General features: G+C 37.0%; 2 protein-coding genes across 2 annotated transcripts in view; one reads left to right on the top strand and one right to left on the bottom strand.

Annotated features, from left to right (window-relative positions):
• The window catches only part of CPOX (coproporphyrinogen oxidase), a 217103-nt gene that overhangs the window by 2865 nt on the left and 194482 nt on the right, over positions 1 to 19756 (bottom strand). The window lies entirely within an intron of this gene.
• On the top strand, positions 8188 to 11787 carry GPR15 (G protein-coupled receptor 15). Its single transcript, XM_002716742.5, has one exon. The coding sequence runs from the start codon at positions 8306 to 8308 to the stop codon at positions 9386 to 9388; it is 1083 nt and encodes a 360-aa protein (XP_002716788.1). The 5' UTR covers positions 8188 to 8305; the 3' UTR covers positions 9389 to 11787.

Here is a 19756-nt window from a genome sequence, read left to right on the forward strand (position 1 = left end):
ACAGTTGACTCGAGGACCAGAGGAGCCCTGGAACTCCCCCAAATCCCCAGTGCCTATCAAATTTAGCCACTGCATACAGGAAAGGTGGAAGCCCCAGAGTTGGTATCAAATTCCTTCCATTCTGACAGAGTCACCTCAGTTGGTGAGTTGATATTCAGATCTAGTACACAAATAAAGTAAGGTAATATTATAACATTCAAATTTAATTCTCGATTTTAATGCAAAACAGAATTTTGTCTGAGCCATCAGAGAAAGTAGTGGAGGTACACAAGAAAATTACTAACGTGCTAGTAAGGTTCAGGAATGCACTCACAGATTAGGAAATATCTTCAACCCTTGGCCTGCATTAGAAATCCCCCACTTTCAGGTCCCATAGGGGTCATATGGTCAATAAAACCAGATAAAAAGGGAAGTTTGAAAAAAAGTAAAGAAACAACCTGGTTCACAGAGGAACTGAGACACAGGGAGAGTAACTGACTTGGGAAACTTCAATATTGGGATGAGTGTCCTAACTTTTGTGACCGCACACTTTACTTAACCTTTACATCTTAATTGTCTTTTTCCCAAGCCATGGATGTTGAACAGTAGAATCTATCCCATGAGATCATTTGTGAGCTGCAGATTAGAAAATACATGTAATTGCCCAGCACAGGACCTAGGGTTTAGGAAAGAATCATTGGATTATCAGTCTTTGCAAATATTTGTTGACTGAAGTCAGTGTAATTAGCTTTTGCAAGGCTCCTGTTTCCCCTGGGGGCTGGAAATAAGTCATTTACAGAGCTGGTTAGCTGTCCTCCCTTAGCTCTACTCAGGAGATTCCCAGGCCTGGACTCCATCGTACACAAGTGATCATGACTCAGAAGGTGATGTGTCTGGGAGATCTGAAAAGCAGGAGGATGCTTTCAACCTTTCAAGTGTGCTAAATGCCCAGGAAACACTCAGGACATGTTTCACTCACTGAGCGTGGACCTGAAAGTGCCTGCATGTTTGAGATTTTAACCATCCTGACTCCCTCCGCATAGAAAGCCTGAACTGCTTCATCACACCCAATTCCACCAACCACACAAACCACGTTTCTGGCTTATCTCTGTGTCTTTGGTGTTTTCTAATTTCTGTTTATGCTCGCTTGTCATTGGGTGTGTAAAGTAAATACTAATTTCATGGAGCTAAATTTATGTTTTTGTTTCGAACTCTGCTATTTGAGAAACAGTAGTTGGCCTCACATATTTTTACAAATCTTCAAGATAATTTAATGCAACTAGGAAGAGATTTTGGAATTTAGGTTTGAAAGCAAAGTTGAATGAGGCTTCTGACAGTATTTTTAAAAAAGATGATTCATTTATTTGAAAGGCAGAGAGACAGAGACAGAGACAGAGAGAGAGACAGATCTTCCATCTGCTGGTTCACTCCCCAAATGGCCAATCTTCGCCTGCTTTCTCAGGTGCATTGGAAGGGAGATGGATCAGAAGTGGAGCAACCGGGATTCAAATCAACACTCCTTCAGGATGTGGTGCTGCAGGCAGAGTGACTTAACCTACGGCCACCAAACCCAGTGTGCCACAACGAAAGCCTCTTCTCGTTTACCTTGTTAAAAATGGTTTCTAGTTTCAGCACAAAACCATTTTAGTTACACCACATTCTAAAACAAACCCAATAATTGAAAATCAGGTGTTAAAGCTTGTTTATATTTATTATAACTTTTATTGTGCCTTGTTGTGAAGCAAATCTTTGCACAAGAATTCCCTGTAACACCAAATCCTCTAATATACTTAAGTTTGACTTTATTTTTAAATAATTCATTGTTAGGAACTAAGAATTACGTTAAGCAAGATATATCTGTATTCATTATGGCTTTTCTCATATTGCTTTATCCTGGTTGTTTTCCTTATGAACTTCAGATTTCAGAAAGGAGAAAAATAGAAATACATGCAAAGACCATCCTCAAAAAAATGTAACAATCTTTTAATTTCTTTGTGCCTATTCACTATAGAATGATGATAAAAATCAATTAAGGACAAGTAAAACAGAAAAATCCATCTAAAATACCTCCCATCAAATTTTTAAAATTTTTGTTTTGCAATTCCTGTCAAGTGCCATATAGAGTGACAAACTGTAGCTATTTGGATATCCATAGTTCTGAAGGACAGTGAATATAGATGAGAAATTTGAATATAAATTGTCCTTTAATATCATCAGTGGAGGGGTCTTTGTCGAACAACCTCTTTCTGGGCCCCAAAATCTCCATTAATAAAAGACTTGTGCTGATGATCACTAATATAACTTGGAGCTCTGAAAAATCTTGCAATTCCACTGGAAGAAGAATCCAATCAAATATTATTGTCACAGACCCACAGCACTGGAAGTTCAATGCAGAATTTGTATATCCTACTTCTCCAAGAGAGGCAATGTACCAGAAGCAGAGATAATGGAAAATGTAGATGATCACAGGGAAAGAAGAAAGGCTGTCGCTCTTAACAGAAAAGATGCAGCAGCATTCCTGCTGTTTCAAAAATGAACAGCAATCACAGGAAGGTAGCAAATATGGAAGGAAACGTTTTCCCAGTATCTTCCAGTTTTTAATTTATTAGTGTAGGGTTATAGGTGTGAAATTTGGCCCCCAAATAAAATCTTTTCAAAAGGTAGTATTGCAAATAAGGAAATATTACACCAATTAATTTGATTATTTATAAACTGGAAAAAGAGTTCTGCATTGAGCGGGTCCTTCTTTCCTTATTATAATACATCACATTTATTATGAAGCTATGGTAGATGCATTTTCAAATATACTGGTTAGAAAATTAGTGCTGATTTAATGAGAAGTGTTCAGTGAAAATATTATATACATTAACCGAAAAATATGTTGGCTTATAAACGTCTCTCCATATTAGTTTATGACATGACAAAGATCCTGGGATTGAATAGAGAATTGGAGCTCTCCAAGAAGTTTGTGAAAAATCCCTATCCCTTGGAAATGACTCAAAATTCACCTATGAGTCAGCCCAGGTCTACAAACATTTACTGACCACCTGTTGCATGCCAGATAGTGTTCTGAGTTGCAAGAGACACCAACAGAAATAAATGCAACTTTTCTTGTGCATAACATCAAGTCAGGTTAAATCCATAATTAGGAAGAAGCCTAATTATATGTTCCTAGAATTGTAACATTACTGCTGTTTATATAAATATGAGTTTCCACGGAAAATAAGCCAGCATGCTAAGTGAAGGAGGGAAGTCTGATAAAATGCATTTCTTTTAAGATTTATTTATTTATTTGAAAGGCAGAGTAACAGAGAACCGGGGAGAGAAAAAGAGAGAGAGAGATCTGGCCGGCACCGTGGCTCACTAGGCTAATCCTCCGCCTGCGGCACCCGCACCCAGGTTCTAGTCCTGGTTGGGGCGCCAGTTCTGTGCTGGTTGCTCCTCTTCCTGTCCAGCTCTCTGTTGTGGCCCGGGAGTGCAGTGAAGGATGGTCCAGGTGCTCAGGCCCTGCACCCGCATGGGAGACCAGGAAGAGGCACCTGGCTCCTGGCTTCGGATTGGCGCAACGCGCTGGCCATAGCAGCCATTTGGGGGGGTGAACCAATGAAAGGAAGACCTTTCTCCCTGTCTGTCTCTCACTGTCTATAACTCTCTCTCTCTCACTGTCCAACTCTGCCTGGCAAAAAAAAAAAAAAAAAGAGAGAGAGAGAGAGATCTTCCATCTGCTGGTTCATTTCCCAAATGACCCCAATGACCTTGGCTGGGCCAGGCCAAAACCAAGAGCCAGGAATTTCCTGCAGGGGCCCAGGGACTAGGGCCATCCTCTGCTGCTTTCCGAGGCGCACTATCAGGAAGCTGGATCGGAAGTGGAGCAGCCAGAACAGAAACCCATGTACATATGGGATGCCGGTACTGCAGGCAGCAGTTTAACTAGCTGTACTACAGTGCTAACCCGAAAATACATTTAACTTGGCTTGATCACATATATATCATTATATAGTACTAAATTGTGCAAGTAACTGTGAAAATAAATAGTAATTGAACTCCCAGAGAACAGTTTTCTTAAACTGGATTATTTAAATGATTGTGCACTTTATAATACTCAAATAGGAAACAAACAAGATGGAGTATCCTTCTAGACGATGAATACAAAATCACATTCATAAGATTAATGAGAAAAATTAGTCTGCTTCATGCCCTTTGCAATTTTTATTAGACATATCAGTGGAGCGTTTGTGATCAGTAGGCTTCATATTCAGGAATTTATTTCTTCTATGCTATATGCATATACTCTATCTAATCTCTCCCTGGTGTAAAGGCTCAAAGGATTGACAGGAAGAAACTGAAGTGATAGCGCCACGGCACACCCTAAATGGGGTGTCTTTGTTACAAAATCTTCATCCTATCTGTGAGCAGAGGCTGTATGCTCTAGTGATTGTTATGTAGTAGATGAACAGTCATCTCAGTAGGCAAAACCTTGCTTGCTCTCCATCTTCATCAACTGATCGAGTTCTGAATGTATCTTGGGAATAGGGAGGACCCAGAAATCCAAATTAATTCCTGAAAATTTTGTGAGATCCATACTAAAAGACTTCACTTCCAAAAAGTTCAAATTCTGAGGTAATTTTAAAACTTAAATTAGTCAAAAAATATAAGTAATGTACAATGTTAGTCATATTACATAAATTAAAAGATTTAAGCTTTGATTCTAAACTTTGTTTAGTGTGTACTAAGTCACTTGGGATGCTTTTAAGTCCTAGATTTCATTCCAAATCATTCTGATTCAATAGATTTAGGAGAGGTTTTGGGAATCTATGGTTTAGTGACTGTCACAGGTGATTCTAACATGAGCAATGTAATCTGGCATTCATAGGTTAAAGCAAGGGCCGTGAAAGTCCCAGGACTTTCAGTGGGTAAGTGCCTTATAGTCCTGCGGAGACTTTAAAGACAGGCTCTGCCTTAAGTTACTCATGATCAGTTCAGGGGTTGAAATACCAAGAAAATTAACCTTGTGAAATGAGGAAATAAGTACTTTATATAAGCAGTGTTTTAAAAGTTCTAAGAGAATATAAAGGGAGAAGTAATTATTTCTGCAAGGGGTTGGAGAGGAAAGTTGAGTGCTTTTTTGAGGGGGGAAAACAGTCTTTGGGAGGGGGCATGTAAGCTGTCACCCAGTTACTAATATTTATGGGGATTTTTGTCATCACCCTTGTTGAAACTGCTTTTTAAAATTCTATGAAACCCACTGTGCAGCTGCTTACCTCCATGTTTATCTCAAAGGATATTCAGTCATAAAAATGACCATTTCATCCAGCTTATTTAGATCTATGACTTACCCAACTTTTTCTAGCCAGCTTTTATTGTAGGTTCCGTTTATGCTAATCTTATGCTCGAGTTATTAAAAGTCCCATACTATGCTAATTGTTCATTTGTTCCTTTTTTTTTTTTTTTTGGCTTAAAACATACACCTTCTTTTTCTTACTTAGGCCCCAAGATACTGTTGATCTGGGATGGATATTTTCATATTGTGGCACTCTACCAGAAAATAGCTTACTAGAATGGGCATATATGATAAGGCAAACCACTTTATAGCTCTTTCAATAGATTTCTGACTAAAGTAAATTTATTTAAGATAGTTTACATCAGCAGGCCAGCAACATTTGAACTTGAAAGAAAATTTAACAACTACTGAATGAATACACTCTCAAATGTTTTTGAGAATGAGCCCTTTCCATTTCATAATACTTTTTTGTTGAATTCCTGAGATATATCTGAATATTAAAAAAGTTCTTAAACTAAGAACCAGTCTCATTAGTTGCAAAGTACAACATTATAATACTACAATTAAATATAATTACAAATACAGAATATATGTGCTTGGTACTTTAACACACACATATAGTGTTAAGTATCTATGTTACTCTTTCAAGTAAATATTGTCCTATTTCAAACTATTTGACAAAATGAATTATTCTATTATTAAGGCTTACCCAGTGGAGAAGAGTTTGTCCCAGAAATGTCAAAGCTATTAATTAGTTTCTGTGATCTACAATCTATATTTGGTAAAGGATATGCCCCTCATGAAATTCAATGAACTTCACAGAGCAGCCAGGGACACAGGAGCAGGCAAACTCAGGCTCAGTCAACTCCCAAGTGACTTCCTGGTGCTGCCCCAGGTCGGGGGAGCCCTCCACCCATCCTTCCCGGCCTCCACTCACTAGTCTGACACTACATCAGGAAAAAGGGGGAAGGAGAGAGTAAGACAGACAGGAACATGGTTTTCAACTTACTAGTCACTGAAGAAAGAAAAATTCAGCAGTAATGACTTCAACTGTTTAACAGTTGTATTTTCACCTACAGGCATACATTCTAGTACTACTAACCTGAAACTGGAATTTTGCAGATTAATTGAAATGGATGAAAGGAAAGGAGAAAAAGAAGGTACAAGAGAGCTTTGGGTCGCTTTGGCTTAGTAAAGATTTGAAATAAATGGAGTCAGTTTCAAAATTTATTATATTTTACTGTGATCTTCAAAACAGAAAAAGAAACATAAGAGTGAAAAGTATGATAGAATCCTTTCTGTGTTAGCCTGTTTCTTGAATGTTTTCATTTTACTAAAAATCTTACTTTTATAATGCCTATGCCGACAACTCTGTTATGAATCACTTAATACAGGTATGGGCTTTTTTGCCAGGTCAGTAATTCCCAAAATGAAAGCCAATGACATGTGTGGAGATACTAATGGCAGGTCATGGCTCTAAAGCTAAAAAGTCTCTGCAACACAGGGCAGCATAAATAAAGGAAGGTCAAGTGGATCTGGAGTCAAAGGAGGGCCAGTTATTTCAGGGTTAGGAGAGAGAATCTCCTATTTGAACATGTTTCCCCTAATAAAATGGACTCTAATTGGTTGACTTAAAGTAGCAGACAGCAGGGTAGAAATAGCAGCATTTGTGATTTTAACACCTGTGTTTGTGAGCTACATAATTAACAACAATGCCTGCCTCTTAGACCACAATGAACTCATCTCTGCTAATTATGCAGGGTCACAAAAATAAAAAAAAAACTTTTGAATCACATTTAATAAACTAACATTTCCAAAGCACCAACTATGTATACAGTGCTAAGCTATCTACAATGGAAATTTTAAAACCATAATAATAAAAGCACAGCACATGGCCCCAGCCATTTGGAAATTAAAAAAAAAAAACTTATTGAATGAGATAAGACTGATTATATACAAAGTGAAAATATTGAATATAGGGAACTTCAAAAAGTTTGTGGCAAATGGTGCAAAAAGTATTGAAATCAGGCCAGCACCACGGGTCAATAGGCTAATCCTCCACCTGCAGCACCGGCACCCCTGGTTCTAGTCCCAGTCGGGGCGCCGGATTCTATCCTGGTTGCTGGTTGCTCCTCTTCCAGTCCAGCTCTCTGCTGTGGCCCGGGAGTGCAGTGGAGGATGGCCCAAGTGCTTGGGCCCTGCACCCCATGGGAGACCAGGAGAAGCACCTGGCTCCTGGCTTCAGATCAGCGCGGTGCGCCGGCCGCAGTGGCCATTGGGGGGTGAACCAATGGAAAAAGGAAGACCTTTCTCTCTGTCTCTCTCACTGTCCACTCTGCCTGTCAAAAAAAATAAATAAATAAAGTATTGAAATCACGCATAATTGTTTTCCTAATTGGATTTTCCATGAATTTTTTGAAGTTCCCTCAGAAAATGAAAAGATCTCATGCCCTAATTGCATCTTGATGTTTGTCAAAGTTGTAGACAGGTATCATTTGGAAAACTTTTAATTCACTCTTTGAGATGCACCAAAACACTGGTTTTCTCAATGTTTCACCAAGGTTATAAATAACAAAGGGTATCTTCATCATCATCTTAGAGTTCTAGAAGTTAAATAACAGCTTAATATGAGAAGCAGAAGGCTAGATCAAAAATACTCTTGGAGTCAAAAAAGCAAAGTATGTCTTTAAAGTAGGTGAAAAAAAATAGTTAATTCATTCTTCATTTCAGGACTTAACAAATAGGATGCCTTGAAGGAAGAAGTCAAAAAGCACCTCAGTTTCATGAGCAAATGCAAATGAAAAAAACCACAACCACAACCAACCAACACCAATCAGAGGGGTGTTCCTTGTGGGCCCTATCTGAGGATTGGTAGAAACTGTATTTTTTATCTGTTTTCATGCTTGTCCAAAATCTTAAAAGGGAGACAAAAAAAAAAAAAAAAGAGGAAGGCTCTGTATAAAAAAAGTTATCTTGCAACTTTTAAATTTCACACAAAAACTTCAGGTAAGAAAACTTACCCGAGCTGGCATCTCATCTTTGGTGATGGACCCAGAAGCAACACCGGCGTATCTGGATTACTACTATGCAACAGACCCAAGCCCCGATATCCAGGACACCGGCTCCCACATTCCTTACCTATCTGTCTTCCTTCCCATCTTTTACACAGCTGTGTTTCTGACTGGAGTGCTGGGGAACCTCGTGCTCATGGGAGCGCTGCATTTCAAACGTGGCAGCCGGAGACTGATCGACGTCTTTATCATCAACCTGGCTGCCTCTGACTTCATTTTTCTTGTTACGTTGCCTCTCTGGGTGGACAAAGAGGCAGCTTTCGGACTGTGGAGGACGGGCTCTTTCCTGTGCAAAGGCAGCTCCTACGTGATCTCAGTCAACATGCACTGCAGCGTCTTGTTGCTCACTTGCATGAGCATTGATCGCTACCTGGCCATCCTGCGCCCTGCCGCTTCCAGGAAGTACAGAAGGACAGACTGTGCCTATGGAATCTGCGCCAGCGTCTGGTTTATCTCCTGCCTCCTGGGGTTGCCTACTCTTCTGTCCAGGGAGCTCACGCTGATTGAGGATAAGCCATACTGTGCCGAGAAGAGGGCAACACCAAATAAACTGATGTGGGCCCTGGTGACCTTAATTTTCACCTTTTTTGTTCCCTTGCTGAGCATTGTGACCTGCTACTGTTGCATTACGAGGAAGCTATGTGCACATTACCAGCAGTCAGGAAAGCATAACAAAAAGCTGAAGAAATCTATAAAGATCATCTTTATTGTTGTGGCAGCCTTTGTCCTTTCCTGGCTGCCCTTCAATACTTTCAAGCTCCTGGCTATCATCTCTGGATTGCAGCAAGAACTCTACTTTTCCACAGCCACTCTTCAGCAGGGCATGGAGGTGAGTGGACCCTTGGCATTTGCCAACAGCTGTGTGAACCCTTTCATCTACTATATCTTCGACAGCTACATCCGCCGGGCCATCCTGCGTTGTTTGTGCCCTTGCCTGAAGAACTATGACTTTGGGAACAGCACTGAGACATCAGACAGTCACCTCACTAAGGCTCTTTCCAACTTCATTCACGCAGAGGATTTTGCCAGGAAGAGGAAGAGATCTGTGTCACTCTAGAGCAAGCTGTGACATTTCAAGTTCTGCTGATGGGTTAGGGACTTAATTTTTGTCAGCAACAAAGAAAGAAGAAAAATATTACAGGATTTATAGTGCTTCGTAAATACAAGGAAGTGTTAAGTTGTAAATAGAGGGCTGAAAACTCCCTGTGTTATGGAAACTATAAGGTCAAGTGCTATTTTTTCATCTGGGTGGCCTTGTTTGACCCTTACCAATCAAATCCGGGCAGAATATGGTTCTCATCTGACCTTGAACTCTTAGATGAAGGCTCCTGCCTGGATCAGTTCCTTTCTTCATGATTATTAATCTGATCTCTCAAGAATCATGGGCATTTCATGCACACCACACTTCCTACTGGGCTCCAAATTGGACTACATTTAAAAGATTCTGCCCACTTTCATCTGGAAAGAAATGTGGTCTCAAAGCAGGTAACGAAAAATATGGTACACTCACACTCTAATGAATTGTTCCTGAGTTCCTAAGCTAGCATCTGGCCTCAGGCTTTAAAGTTTAGTATAGTGGTGCTTTATCATTCTGCAGCATTATCTTTCATCCCTGGTGCATCCACAACAGTTTTGGATTGGTAAAAAACTCATGGAGATAAAATCATTTTCTGTTGTGCTTATAATTTGGGACTTAGTCTTCTAGAGTATTTTAACAAGTAAGCCTATAAGCCTAGGGCAAGGATTGACCTGTATTTTGCCCTATAAGATATACAGGTACAAATGTTTCTCATTATAATGATGAGGTTTTACTAGACCCTTTTGTTTTCATTGCCTTTATAAAATTGGTTTTGACTTTACTTTAATTACATGATTTAAAATTACTCAGTTATCTAGTTATCAAATGAAAATGTTACTACTAATATAATTGGGCCTCCTCAGATGTTAGGCCCACCCCTATGCAAATTATTACTTTGTATTTTAATTAAAATGTTTGTGCTATATACAGCATCATTTGCTTGGTGTATATAATTTCAAGGTGGGAGTTAATAATATAGGAAGACAGGAGGCTCTGCATTCAGCCAGAGATAAAAACAAAAGTGAACGAAGATGTTAGTATTTCAAATTCATTTCTCCACACCCAGAGATTTTCTTGAATTCCTTCACCCAATAAATATTTATTCAATTTCTATCTGTATTCCTCTTAAAAATGTTGAAAGAAAAAACCACGTAATTTGTCGCAACCACAAAAGTCTTGCAGTGCCAGTTATGCTACTGTGAACATTTTTTTTATTTAAAAGCATCCCCCTGTAGTTGATCCAAATAAAGTACCATTTTATTTACAAACATTAGATTTGAAAACCAGAGAAAGTCTTAGGATCTCTTCAGAAACTGAGCAATTTAATTTCAATCTATATATTACATTATGGGAAATCTTAATTATTAGACATTTAATAACCTTTTTCAGCTAAAAATACAGTTTTTATTTTATAAATCGATTAATTTCTCAATTAAACTATTAATAAAACTATAATTTCCTTATATAAGTATTCTTCCATATTGTATTGTGGTATGACTGTATATTATCATTGATTAATACAAATATCCTAACAACCTTTCAATAAATAATGATTACAGGAATAAAAGGACTATGTAAATCATAACAATAAATCCTCTTGAATGAAAACTGAATTCAAAATAATTCCATAGGTCTTCATAATTTAAGCAAAAACAAAGTACAAAAGATAGAAGATACCTTCTTCTTGAAAACGAATCAACAAAAGTACTGCTGTTAATCATGAAAGTTATTGCCTTTGAGAAATATGACTCTCAAAAAAAGGTGAATCAACCAGCTAGGGTATTTGTTGGGAAACAAGAACTTCTATGTTATTTTAGCTTCATCATTAATGTTGGGTCATAGAAAAAACTGTTTTAATCTTTCATATCTAAATATAGTTGCTGATAGCTATGTCTATAATTATCAAGGATATCAGAATACCAATAAATGAAAATTAAAATGTTTCTAAAATATCAGGCAAAAGATTATTATATAGTGATTAGATTTGTTATTAATTACAGAATGCTGCTAAAAAATCCAAAACTAGACTATCAAAGGATATTTAGTTTATTCTCATTTAACAAATACTGAGAATTTATCTTTTATGTCATCTCTTTAGTATTTGCTGGGAATATTTAAAATAACACTATATAAAAACATATTGTTGGATCTTTTAATACTTTAAATAGATATGATCATTGTATGCCTTAAGAAAATCTCAGTGTATTTTATATTCATAATGCATCAATTGTGAAGTGAAAATAGACATAATTTTTGATAGTGTAACCATCATAAAAATAGTACAAGATTTGAATAAGCTGGTATGTCATTGTTACATATGGGTTATTCTGGTAAACAAATGTAATTTACTATGTAATAGCATTAAACTGTTTTATAAATTATTTAGTGATGTGTCATTTTGCATATTTTAAAACCATATTTCCCAGTCTTAATATGAATAGCATATTTATATACATTTGTATTTACATACATACATAAAAACATAGACATATCTTTATAACTTTTCAAGATTTTATTATCTCAATTAAAGTACCACATGGGCTAATTTGTGGTAATTTAATGTTTTTATACAACAGGTCAGCACGTTTCCAAGAATTTCCAGAAAATTAATCTGATATCCTAACACAATCATGCCAGCACATTGCATCCAAAGTTAGAAAACCAAAATAAAATTTAATAATACAGAGTAAATGTATCAGGAAAACACTGCAGATTACATTACGTGCTGCCATTTGCTTAAGTATTCAATGCTACCATCAGGAATTTAATGCAAATCTTCTAAGCCTTCTCAAGTAATTTTTCTTGAACTTATCCCCAAAGAATTTACATCAAACCCTGGGTGAGGTGATGTCTAATTTATTGATTTTAAAATAAGTGTATTCAAGGCACACATAACTGCAAGCATTAAATTCATCTATTTGTGCCATATGGAAAGATTAAAACTAACCTGATGTTAGTTCCTTAGTCTGTCCCCCCTTGAACAAGCCAACATCACTTCTGTGGTGAACATGTTATAATAATGTTCTTAAAAGGAAGTTTTATGCTTGACCGAGAGTAGCCTATTGCATGAGGTCACAGTTAATTTTTAAATAGACACAGAAAAGCACAGCATGATGGCAAGGTGATTGAAAGATATCTTCCTCTCTGATTCATTTTAACTCTTCCAATCACTCTCTATTCTCCCTAGCAATTTCTTAAGTGAGAAATGACTTGTCAAGTATATGTGCCACAGAGAACAGTAAGCCTTGGTTTTCCTATAGAGCTCATTCACAAAACTCAAGCAGCAATCACAGGATTACAAATTTACTTCCAAAACCTACGGGTGGAGTGTGCTGTAAATGATGGCTCCAATTGCATGATAGAGAGAACTACCATCAGGAAAGAAAGCAAGAGGGTAATTCTAACAACCCAAATGTTTGCAAACATGCACTGGCGACTGTGAGTTCCCTTCTTCCTGTAGATTTGGTGTGGATTGGATTTTCACCTACAAATGCCTATTAGTTGAAGTTCTTTTCTTTGTGTCTATGTCCATTGTTTTTATTTGATTTTAAGAGTAAGCAATTGGGCCGGCGCCGCAGCTCACTAGGCTAATCCTCCGCCTTGAGGCGCCGGCACACTGGGTTCTAGTCCCGGTCGGGGCGCCGGATTCTGTCCCGGTTGCCCCTCTTCCAGGCCAGCTCTCTGCTGTGGCCAGGGAGTGCAGTGGAGGATGGCCCAAGTACTTGGGCCCTGCACCCCATGGGAGACCAGGAGAAGCACCTGGCTCCTGGCGTTGGATCAGTGCGGTGCACCAGCCGCGGAGGCCATTGGAGGGTGAACCAACGGCAAAGGAAGACCTTTCTCTCTGTCTCTCTCTCTTACTGTCCACTCTGCCTGTCAAAAAATAGAAAAAAAAAAAAAGAGTAAGCAATTAGGATTACACTTAACATGTAAAGGTACAGGGAAAAATAGCAGTACCAGTGATCTGACTTTATATTTCATATGTAAAAATCTACCTGATAATGTTACACTTGTCACTTTCAGTTATCTTTGTCATTTTCTTAATAGAGCTACTATTCCACAGGTATTTGATAAATGGAAATCACATCTTAAGATAAACCCGAATACAAAGCAAAAGATAAAACAAAACAAAACAAAATCTACTTCAGGGACCGGTGATGTGGTGCAGTGGGTTAAAACCCTGGTCTGCAGTGCCAGCATCCCATATGGGAGCTGGTTCAAATTTCAGTTGCTCCACTTCTGATCCATCTCTCTGCTGTGGCCTGGGAAAGCAGTGGAAGATGGCCCAAGTCCTAGGGCCCCTGCACCCGTTTGGGAGACCCAGAGGAAGCTCCAGGCTCCTGGCTTTTGGATTGGTGCAGCTCCAGCCGTCGCATCCATTTGGGGAGTAAATCAGCGGATGGAAGACCTCTCTCTCTCTCTCTTTCTCTCTCTCTCTCTGCTTCTCTGTAACTCTGTATTTGTTTATTTATTTCAAATAAATAAATAAATCTTTAAAAAAACCCTACTTCATATATTCAGCATACCAAACTATTAATATTCTTAGAACAAGTTAAATCATGATAAAATAAAAACTCATTAACCTACAGCGGGAGAAAGTATTTTATTAGTTGGCCGATATCACAAAACTAAAAAGTTCTTGATGCGTGCAGAGTGCCCAGTTTCTGGATCCAAAATTGCTTTAAAATTACAGTGAAACTTTTCAAATTGGCTAAATGTAGTTGAGTTGAACTGTGGTTGACTTAGGCAAGTAGTTCATTTACAGGATTTATGATATAATTTTCATGCTATTTTTAGTTGCCAGCAAACCTAAGAAAAGTTGTCATCAATCTGACATTCGGTAGTGTTCTTATTTACAAATTAAGATGATTTAATAATTAACTAATTTCCTAGCATTCCCATGTTAACAAATTAGGCTTTACCTAGGAGTAGCTCATGTTTAATGATAGGAAATTTTACATTTTTATCTGTTTATTTCTATCACCTCTGATTAGAGAGATTTCATTTCCATGTTACTATTAGTTCAAAATAAAATATAAAAAGCTCTCCTCATAGAGGAGATGTTATAGATCTGCAGTCTATAAATAAACTCTTCTACTTAATTATATAAAAGGCAGGTTAAGGTATTCTTGTAATGTTTTTGAATCAAATAAAATTTTATGCATCAAAGTCTTGTGTGACTAAAGACACTCATTTTTGATGAAAAAATAATTCCTGTGACAAAGTCATCAGCCAGCAACTGGTCTTTTCTTAAAGTACAGACTCTGTATTTAATAACTGTCCTTTGCAAAATCTTCACAAATGGTTAAATTTGCCAATTCTGGAATAATGTAGAATTTACTACTATATACTAATTTAGTAAAGTTTAGTATATTCAGAGCTACTACATGACATATAGAAAATAAAGATGAATTGAATGTTAATCCTACATAATTGGTTTGACTCACTAGTTAAGTGACTCATTCCTCTTCTTATCATAGGTCAGTGGCTGAAATTTATGCTTTTTATGTCATAGACCTATGGAGTTCCTAGAAAACAGTCGAAGTCTCATATACTAATCTGTGAATGCAAAGAATCTATTGTACACAAGATACTATGACAGGCTGGCGCCGCGGCTCACTAGGCTAATCCTCCACCTTGTGGCGCCGGCACACCGGGTTCTAGTCCCGGTCGGGGCGCCGGATTCTGTCCTGGTTGCCCCTCTTCCAGGCCAGCTCTCTGCTGTGGCCAGGGAGTGCAGTGGAGGATGGCCCAAGTACTTGGGCCCTGCACCCCATGGGAGACCAGGAGAAGCACCTGGCTCCTGCCATCGGATCAGCGCAGTGCGCCGGCCGCAACGCGCCATTGGAGGGTGAACCAATGGCAAAAGGAAGACCTTTCTCTCTGTCTCTCTCTCTCACTGTCCACTCTGCCTGTCAAAAAAAAAAAAAAAAAAAAAAGATACTATGACAATCATGAATTTGTTAAGTCTCCTTATTGTAGCTAGTGATCCTTAAGAAGGCATATTGCATTCAGTTATAATCATAAAACAATTTTATTTCCCTTTTTCTAAATATGATTAAGTTTTTAGTTTAAAATTTAATGATTTTTAGCATTTACCTCATTCATTTCAAAACTAGATATTATATCCATACACATATATGCTATTTGTTCTTGAAAACAGAGATATTAATATCACAGAGTGAGGGGGGAGGTGTATTTCCATGTACCCAGTGTGATTTAGTGAAGCAATGTTTATAATTATGTATCAAGTGACAAGGCATCCACATAATTTTTATACTTTCCAGATATATTAACTTCCACAACTAAGAGAAGATGTGATATTTGTCTTTCTGGTTCTGGTTTGTTTTGCTTAGCATAATGATCTCCATTTCTACACATTTTCTTACAAATGTCAAGATATCATTCTTTTATATGGCTGAGTAATATTCCATCATGTATGTATACCACATTTTCTTTATGCAATCATCAGTTGATGGACATCTAGGTTGATTCTACATGTTTGCTATTGTGAATTGAGCTGCTTCAAATACAGAAGTGCATATATCTTTCATATGCTGATTTCATTATCCCTTGGGTATATTCCCAGGAGTGGGAGATCTGGGTCACATGGTAGATCACCTTTGAGTTTTCTGAGGAATCTCATACTGTTCTTCATAATGGTTGTACCAATTTGGATTCCCACCAACAATGTATTAGATTGTCTTTTTCTCAACAACCTTGCTAGCATTTGTTAATTTTTGATTTTTGGATGATAGCCATTCTAACTGGAGTGAAGTGACATCTCGTTGTAGTTTTTATTTGCATTTTCCTGAAGGCTAGTGATCCTGAGAAACTTTATGTATGTCTGTTGGCCATTTATACTTCATCCTTTGAAAAAATGTTATTTCATATCTTTTGTCCTTTTCTTAACTGGATTTTTTATTTGTTCTTATTTTATTGAGCTCTTTATATAATCTGGATATTAATCCTTAATTGGGTGGCCTTCCTTCTCATACACATAGACACACACACACAAATATACATTCAAAGCAATTTGCAGGTTCTATGAAATTCCTTGGATCATTCCAATGACATTTTTCACAGAACTGGAAAAAACACTACTAACTTTGTGTAGCACCCTAAAAAGAATCCAAATGAACAAAGAAATATTGAACAAAAAGAACAAAACAGGAGGGAATACATTACCTGATTTTAAAATGTATTATAAGTGTACAATAAATAAAACAACATGGTATTAGCATAAAAGCAGATCTATAAATCAGTGGGACAGAATAGATATCCTAGAATCAAATCTGCCAATTGCTCTTTGACAGAAGATATAAGAACATGAATTAGAAAAAGAGCAATCTTCAATAAGTTGTGCTAGGATGAGCCTTCCATCTCTCACCATGTACAAAAATCAACTGAAAATTGGATTAATATTTAAATATACAACCTGAAGTTTTGACACAACTAAAAGACACAGGTAAAACACTTCAGCATATTGGAATGAAAAGGATTTTTTTTTGTATCAGACTTCAAAAGCACAGGAAACAAAAGCAAAAAGAGGCAAATGGGATTTTACTGAACTAGCTTCTGTACAACAAAGAGAACAATCAACAGAATGAGAAAACAACTTAAAAATGAGGAAAAAAGTCTACAAGCTGTACATCTAACAAGGGATTTACATCCATAATGTATAAGGAATTGAAACAACTCAATAACTATATTAATTAAAGTTAAATTGAATTAAATCTGGGCAATTAAAATGGGCAAAAAATCTAAACAGACAATAAAAATCTATTAAATTTTGTTCCCACATTCAGACTGAAATATTTAAGCTGAACATGGCTATTTTATATCCATCTGACAGAATAGAAACTACAAGAAAGGAGACAATAAATCAAAGAAAAATATAATAAATAGAAAACACAAAATAAAATGACATCAGTAACTATAAACATATCAGCAACCACAAAAACATATAAGTGGATTTAAATTTCCTATTAGAACAAATAGCCTACTCCACAATCAACAACTACCTGTATATCAACCTTTCTATCCATCCATCCATTCATCCATTTGTGACACTCTATTAGACTCCATAGGATTCCAAACAGTAGAAGCAGAACATGTTTCTTCATGAAATTTACAATCCACATCATACCTACTTTTTGAATCGAAGAATAAAGTACAGATATCCAAGGAAAGGTTGATATAAAGAGAAAATTACAAGCCAAATAACTTTCTTTGACCTTTTCGCACATCTCGGGGAAAGCCTATCAGACACAAACCACTTCATGGAACTGCCATTTTGATACTGTTAGTTAAAGAAATGTTCACATTGCCATCCCCAAATGAAAACACTGCCGTTGTCCTTCAACATTTTTAGATGTAAGAGATTATTTTAAACAAAAGAACATATTTGAACAGTATTGGGTTTAAATTTACTTTCAAGTGACAAACTAAAAAAGGTATGCAAAGCAGAGTAGGTAACTCTACAGGAATCTTGCCCAGATACAGTGATTTGATGAGATGCCCTCTCCATTACCCTCTGTTTACAGCAAAACCCAAACTGACAACTCAGGTGGAGAAGTGGTAAACGAGAAATGAAACTTGGCCTTGTGGGTTCACGTTTAAAGCAAAACTACAGACTCAGAGGACTTGAAAATAGATGGAAACAACACACTTACTTCTCATGGAAAAGGTGTTCATGCATGCAAGCAGACCTGGCTCATGTGCCTTAAACGACAGTTCAAAATCAGAAAAATAATAAATAATTGAAAAAAGTCAAAACAGAACTGCAGGATCTTCTAGATTCCTTAGGATTTCAAATCACAATAATCTCATTTCTGTAATTTAAAGCAAAGAAATACTGTCAACAAGCTTGAAAATACGGGAGCATTGCTGTGGCACAGAGGAGTTAAGCTGTCGCTTGCAATGCTAGCATCTCATTTTGGAGCAATAGTTTATGTACAAGCTGCTCTGCTTCTGACCCAGCCCCTTGCTAAAACACCTAGGAAAGCAGCAGAAGATGGCCCGAGTTGTCGGGCCCCAGTCATCCATATGTACGACCCAGATGGAGTTCTGGGCTCCTGGGTTTGGCCTGGCCCAGCCCTATCTGTTGCAGCCATACGGGGAGTGAACCAGTGGATGGAAGATCTTTTTCCTTCTCTGTCCCTCTCTCTCTCTCTCTCTGTCACTCTGCCTTTCCAATAAATAAATAAATAAATCTTTTCTAAACAAAAATATTCAACATAATCAAAATCAAAGATGACAAAATTAAAATAACAAAATATAAATTTTATTAAATTGGCAAAGATTTCAATATTAAATTCTAAAGTTGATGATAATTGGAGATTACTGAAAAATGAGGAAAGCTTATTGAGTGTCATTTAATTTAGCTTTCTACAGTAAATTTAGAAATTTATCTCAAAAGCATGTCCATTTCTAGGATTTTACCCTGGAAAATACTGGTCATGTGCACAGATACAGGCACACATATTTTTATAACAGGATTGTTTATAAAAAATAGAAAAGTTAAAATTACCCAAATTCCCAGAATTGAACAAATTAAAGCTCATGTACACACTAACAATGGAATACTATGTAATATTTAAAGATATTGTACCATATTCTGAAGTAGAAAAAAAAATCTTCATAGTAAATTAAATGAAACTAAGTGAAAAAAGCAGACTACAGAAGAGTATATGTAGGATGATTATATTTATGGCTTTTTCATTTATATAAAAATACTAGATTCATATACAGCAAATTTTGTATATCACTGTACAGTGAAGTTGAGTGATTTTTATTTACTATTTTCTAAGAATATGCACCAATTTTGCATCCTTTATCATTTAGAAATGATCTCACCACTCTGCTTTAACTTTGTAGGCCATGCTAAACATCTGCACTACTTCTGGCTTTGCATCAAGACCTTTCTCTGTGTAACACTGATTTCTTATTTAAATGAAAGACTTCTGAGATAAATCCAACACGATTTCTAACCAAAAGTAGTGATTGACTCCCAGGCACTACAGTTTGGTAGTCTAGAGTTCCTCCAGCTATTGCTGTGGAATTAGAAATCTATCCACAACCTCCAAGCCTATGTTCCACATTAGGTAGTAATCATGAACTTTTGAGGGGCATGAGAGTGGTATTAAGGATTCAATTAACTTAACAGAAGATAAACTCTATAAAGACTCTGAAAACAGTATACTGATGAATATTCCCTTGCTTTTACTTCCTGACGAGATCAAAGTAAATTTTACAAATTATGTTTGAGAATTATTTTGTTGAAAGCAAAATGAATATATTTATTACTTAGCTCTATCTAATGCTGTAACAAAAACACTTTAAAAA

Source organism: Oryctolagus cuniculus, chromosome 4 (assembly GCF_964237555.1).
Source record: "Oryctolagus cuniculus chromosome 4, mOryCun1.1, whole genome shotgun sequence".
Taxonomy (NCBI): domain Eukaryota; kingdom Metazoa; phylum Chordata; class Mammalia; order Lagomorpha; family Leporidae; genus Oryctolagus; species Oryctolagus cuniculus.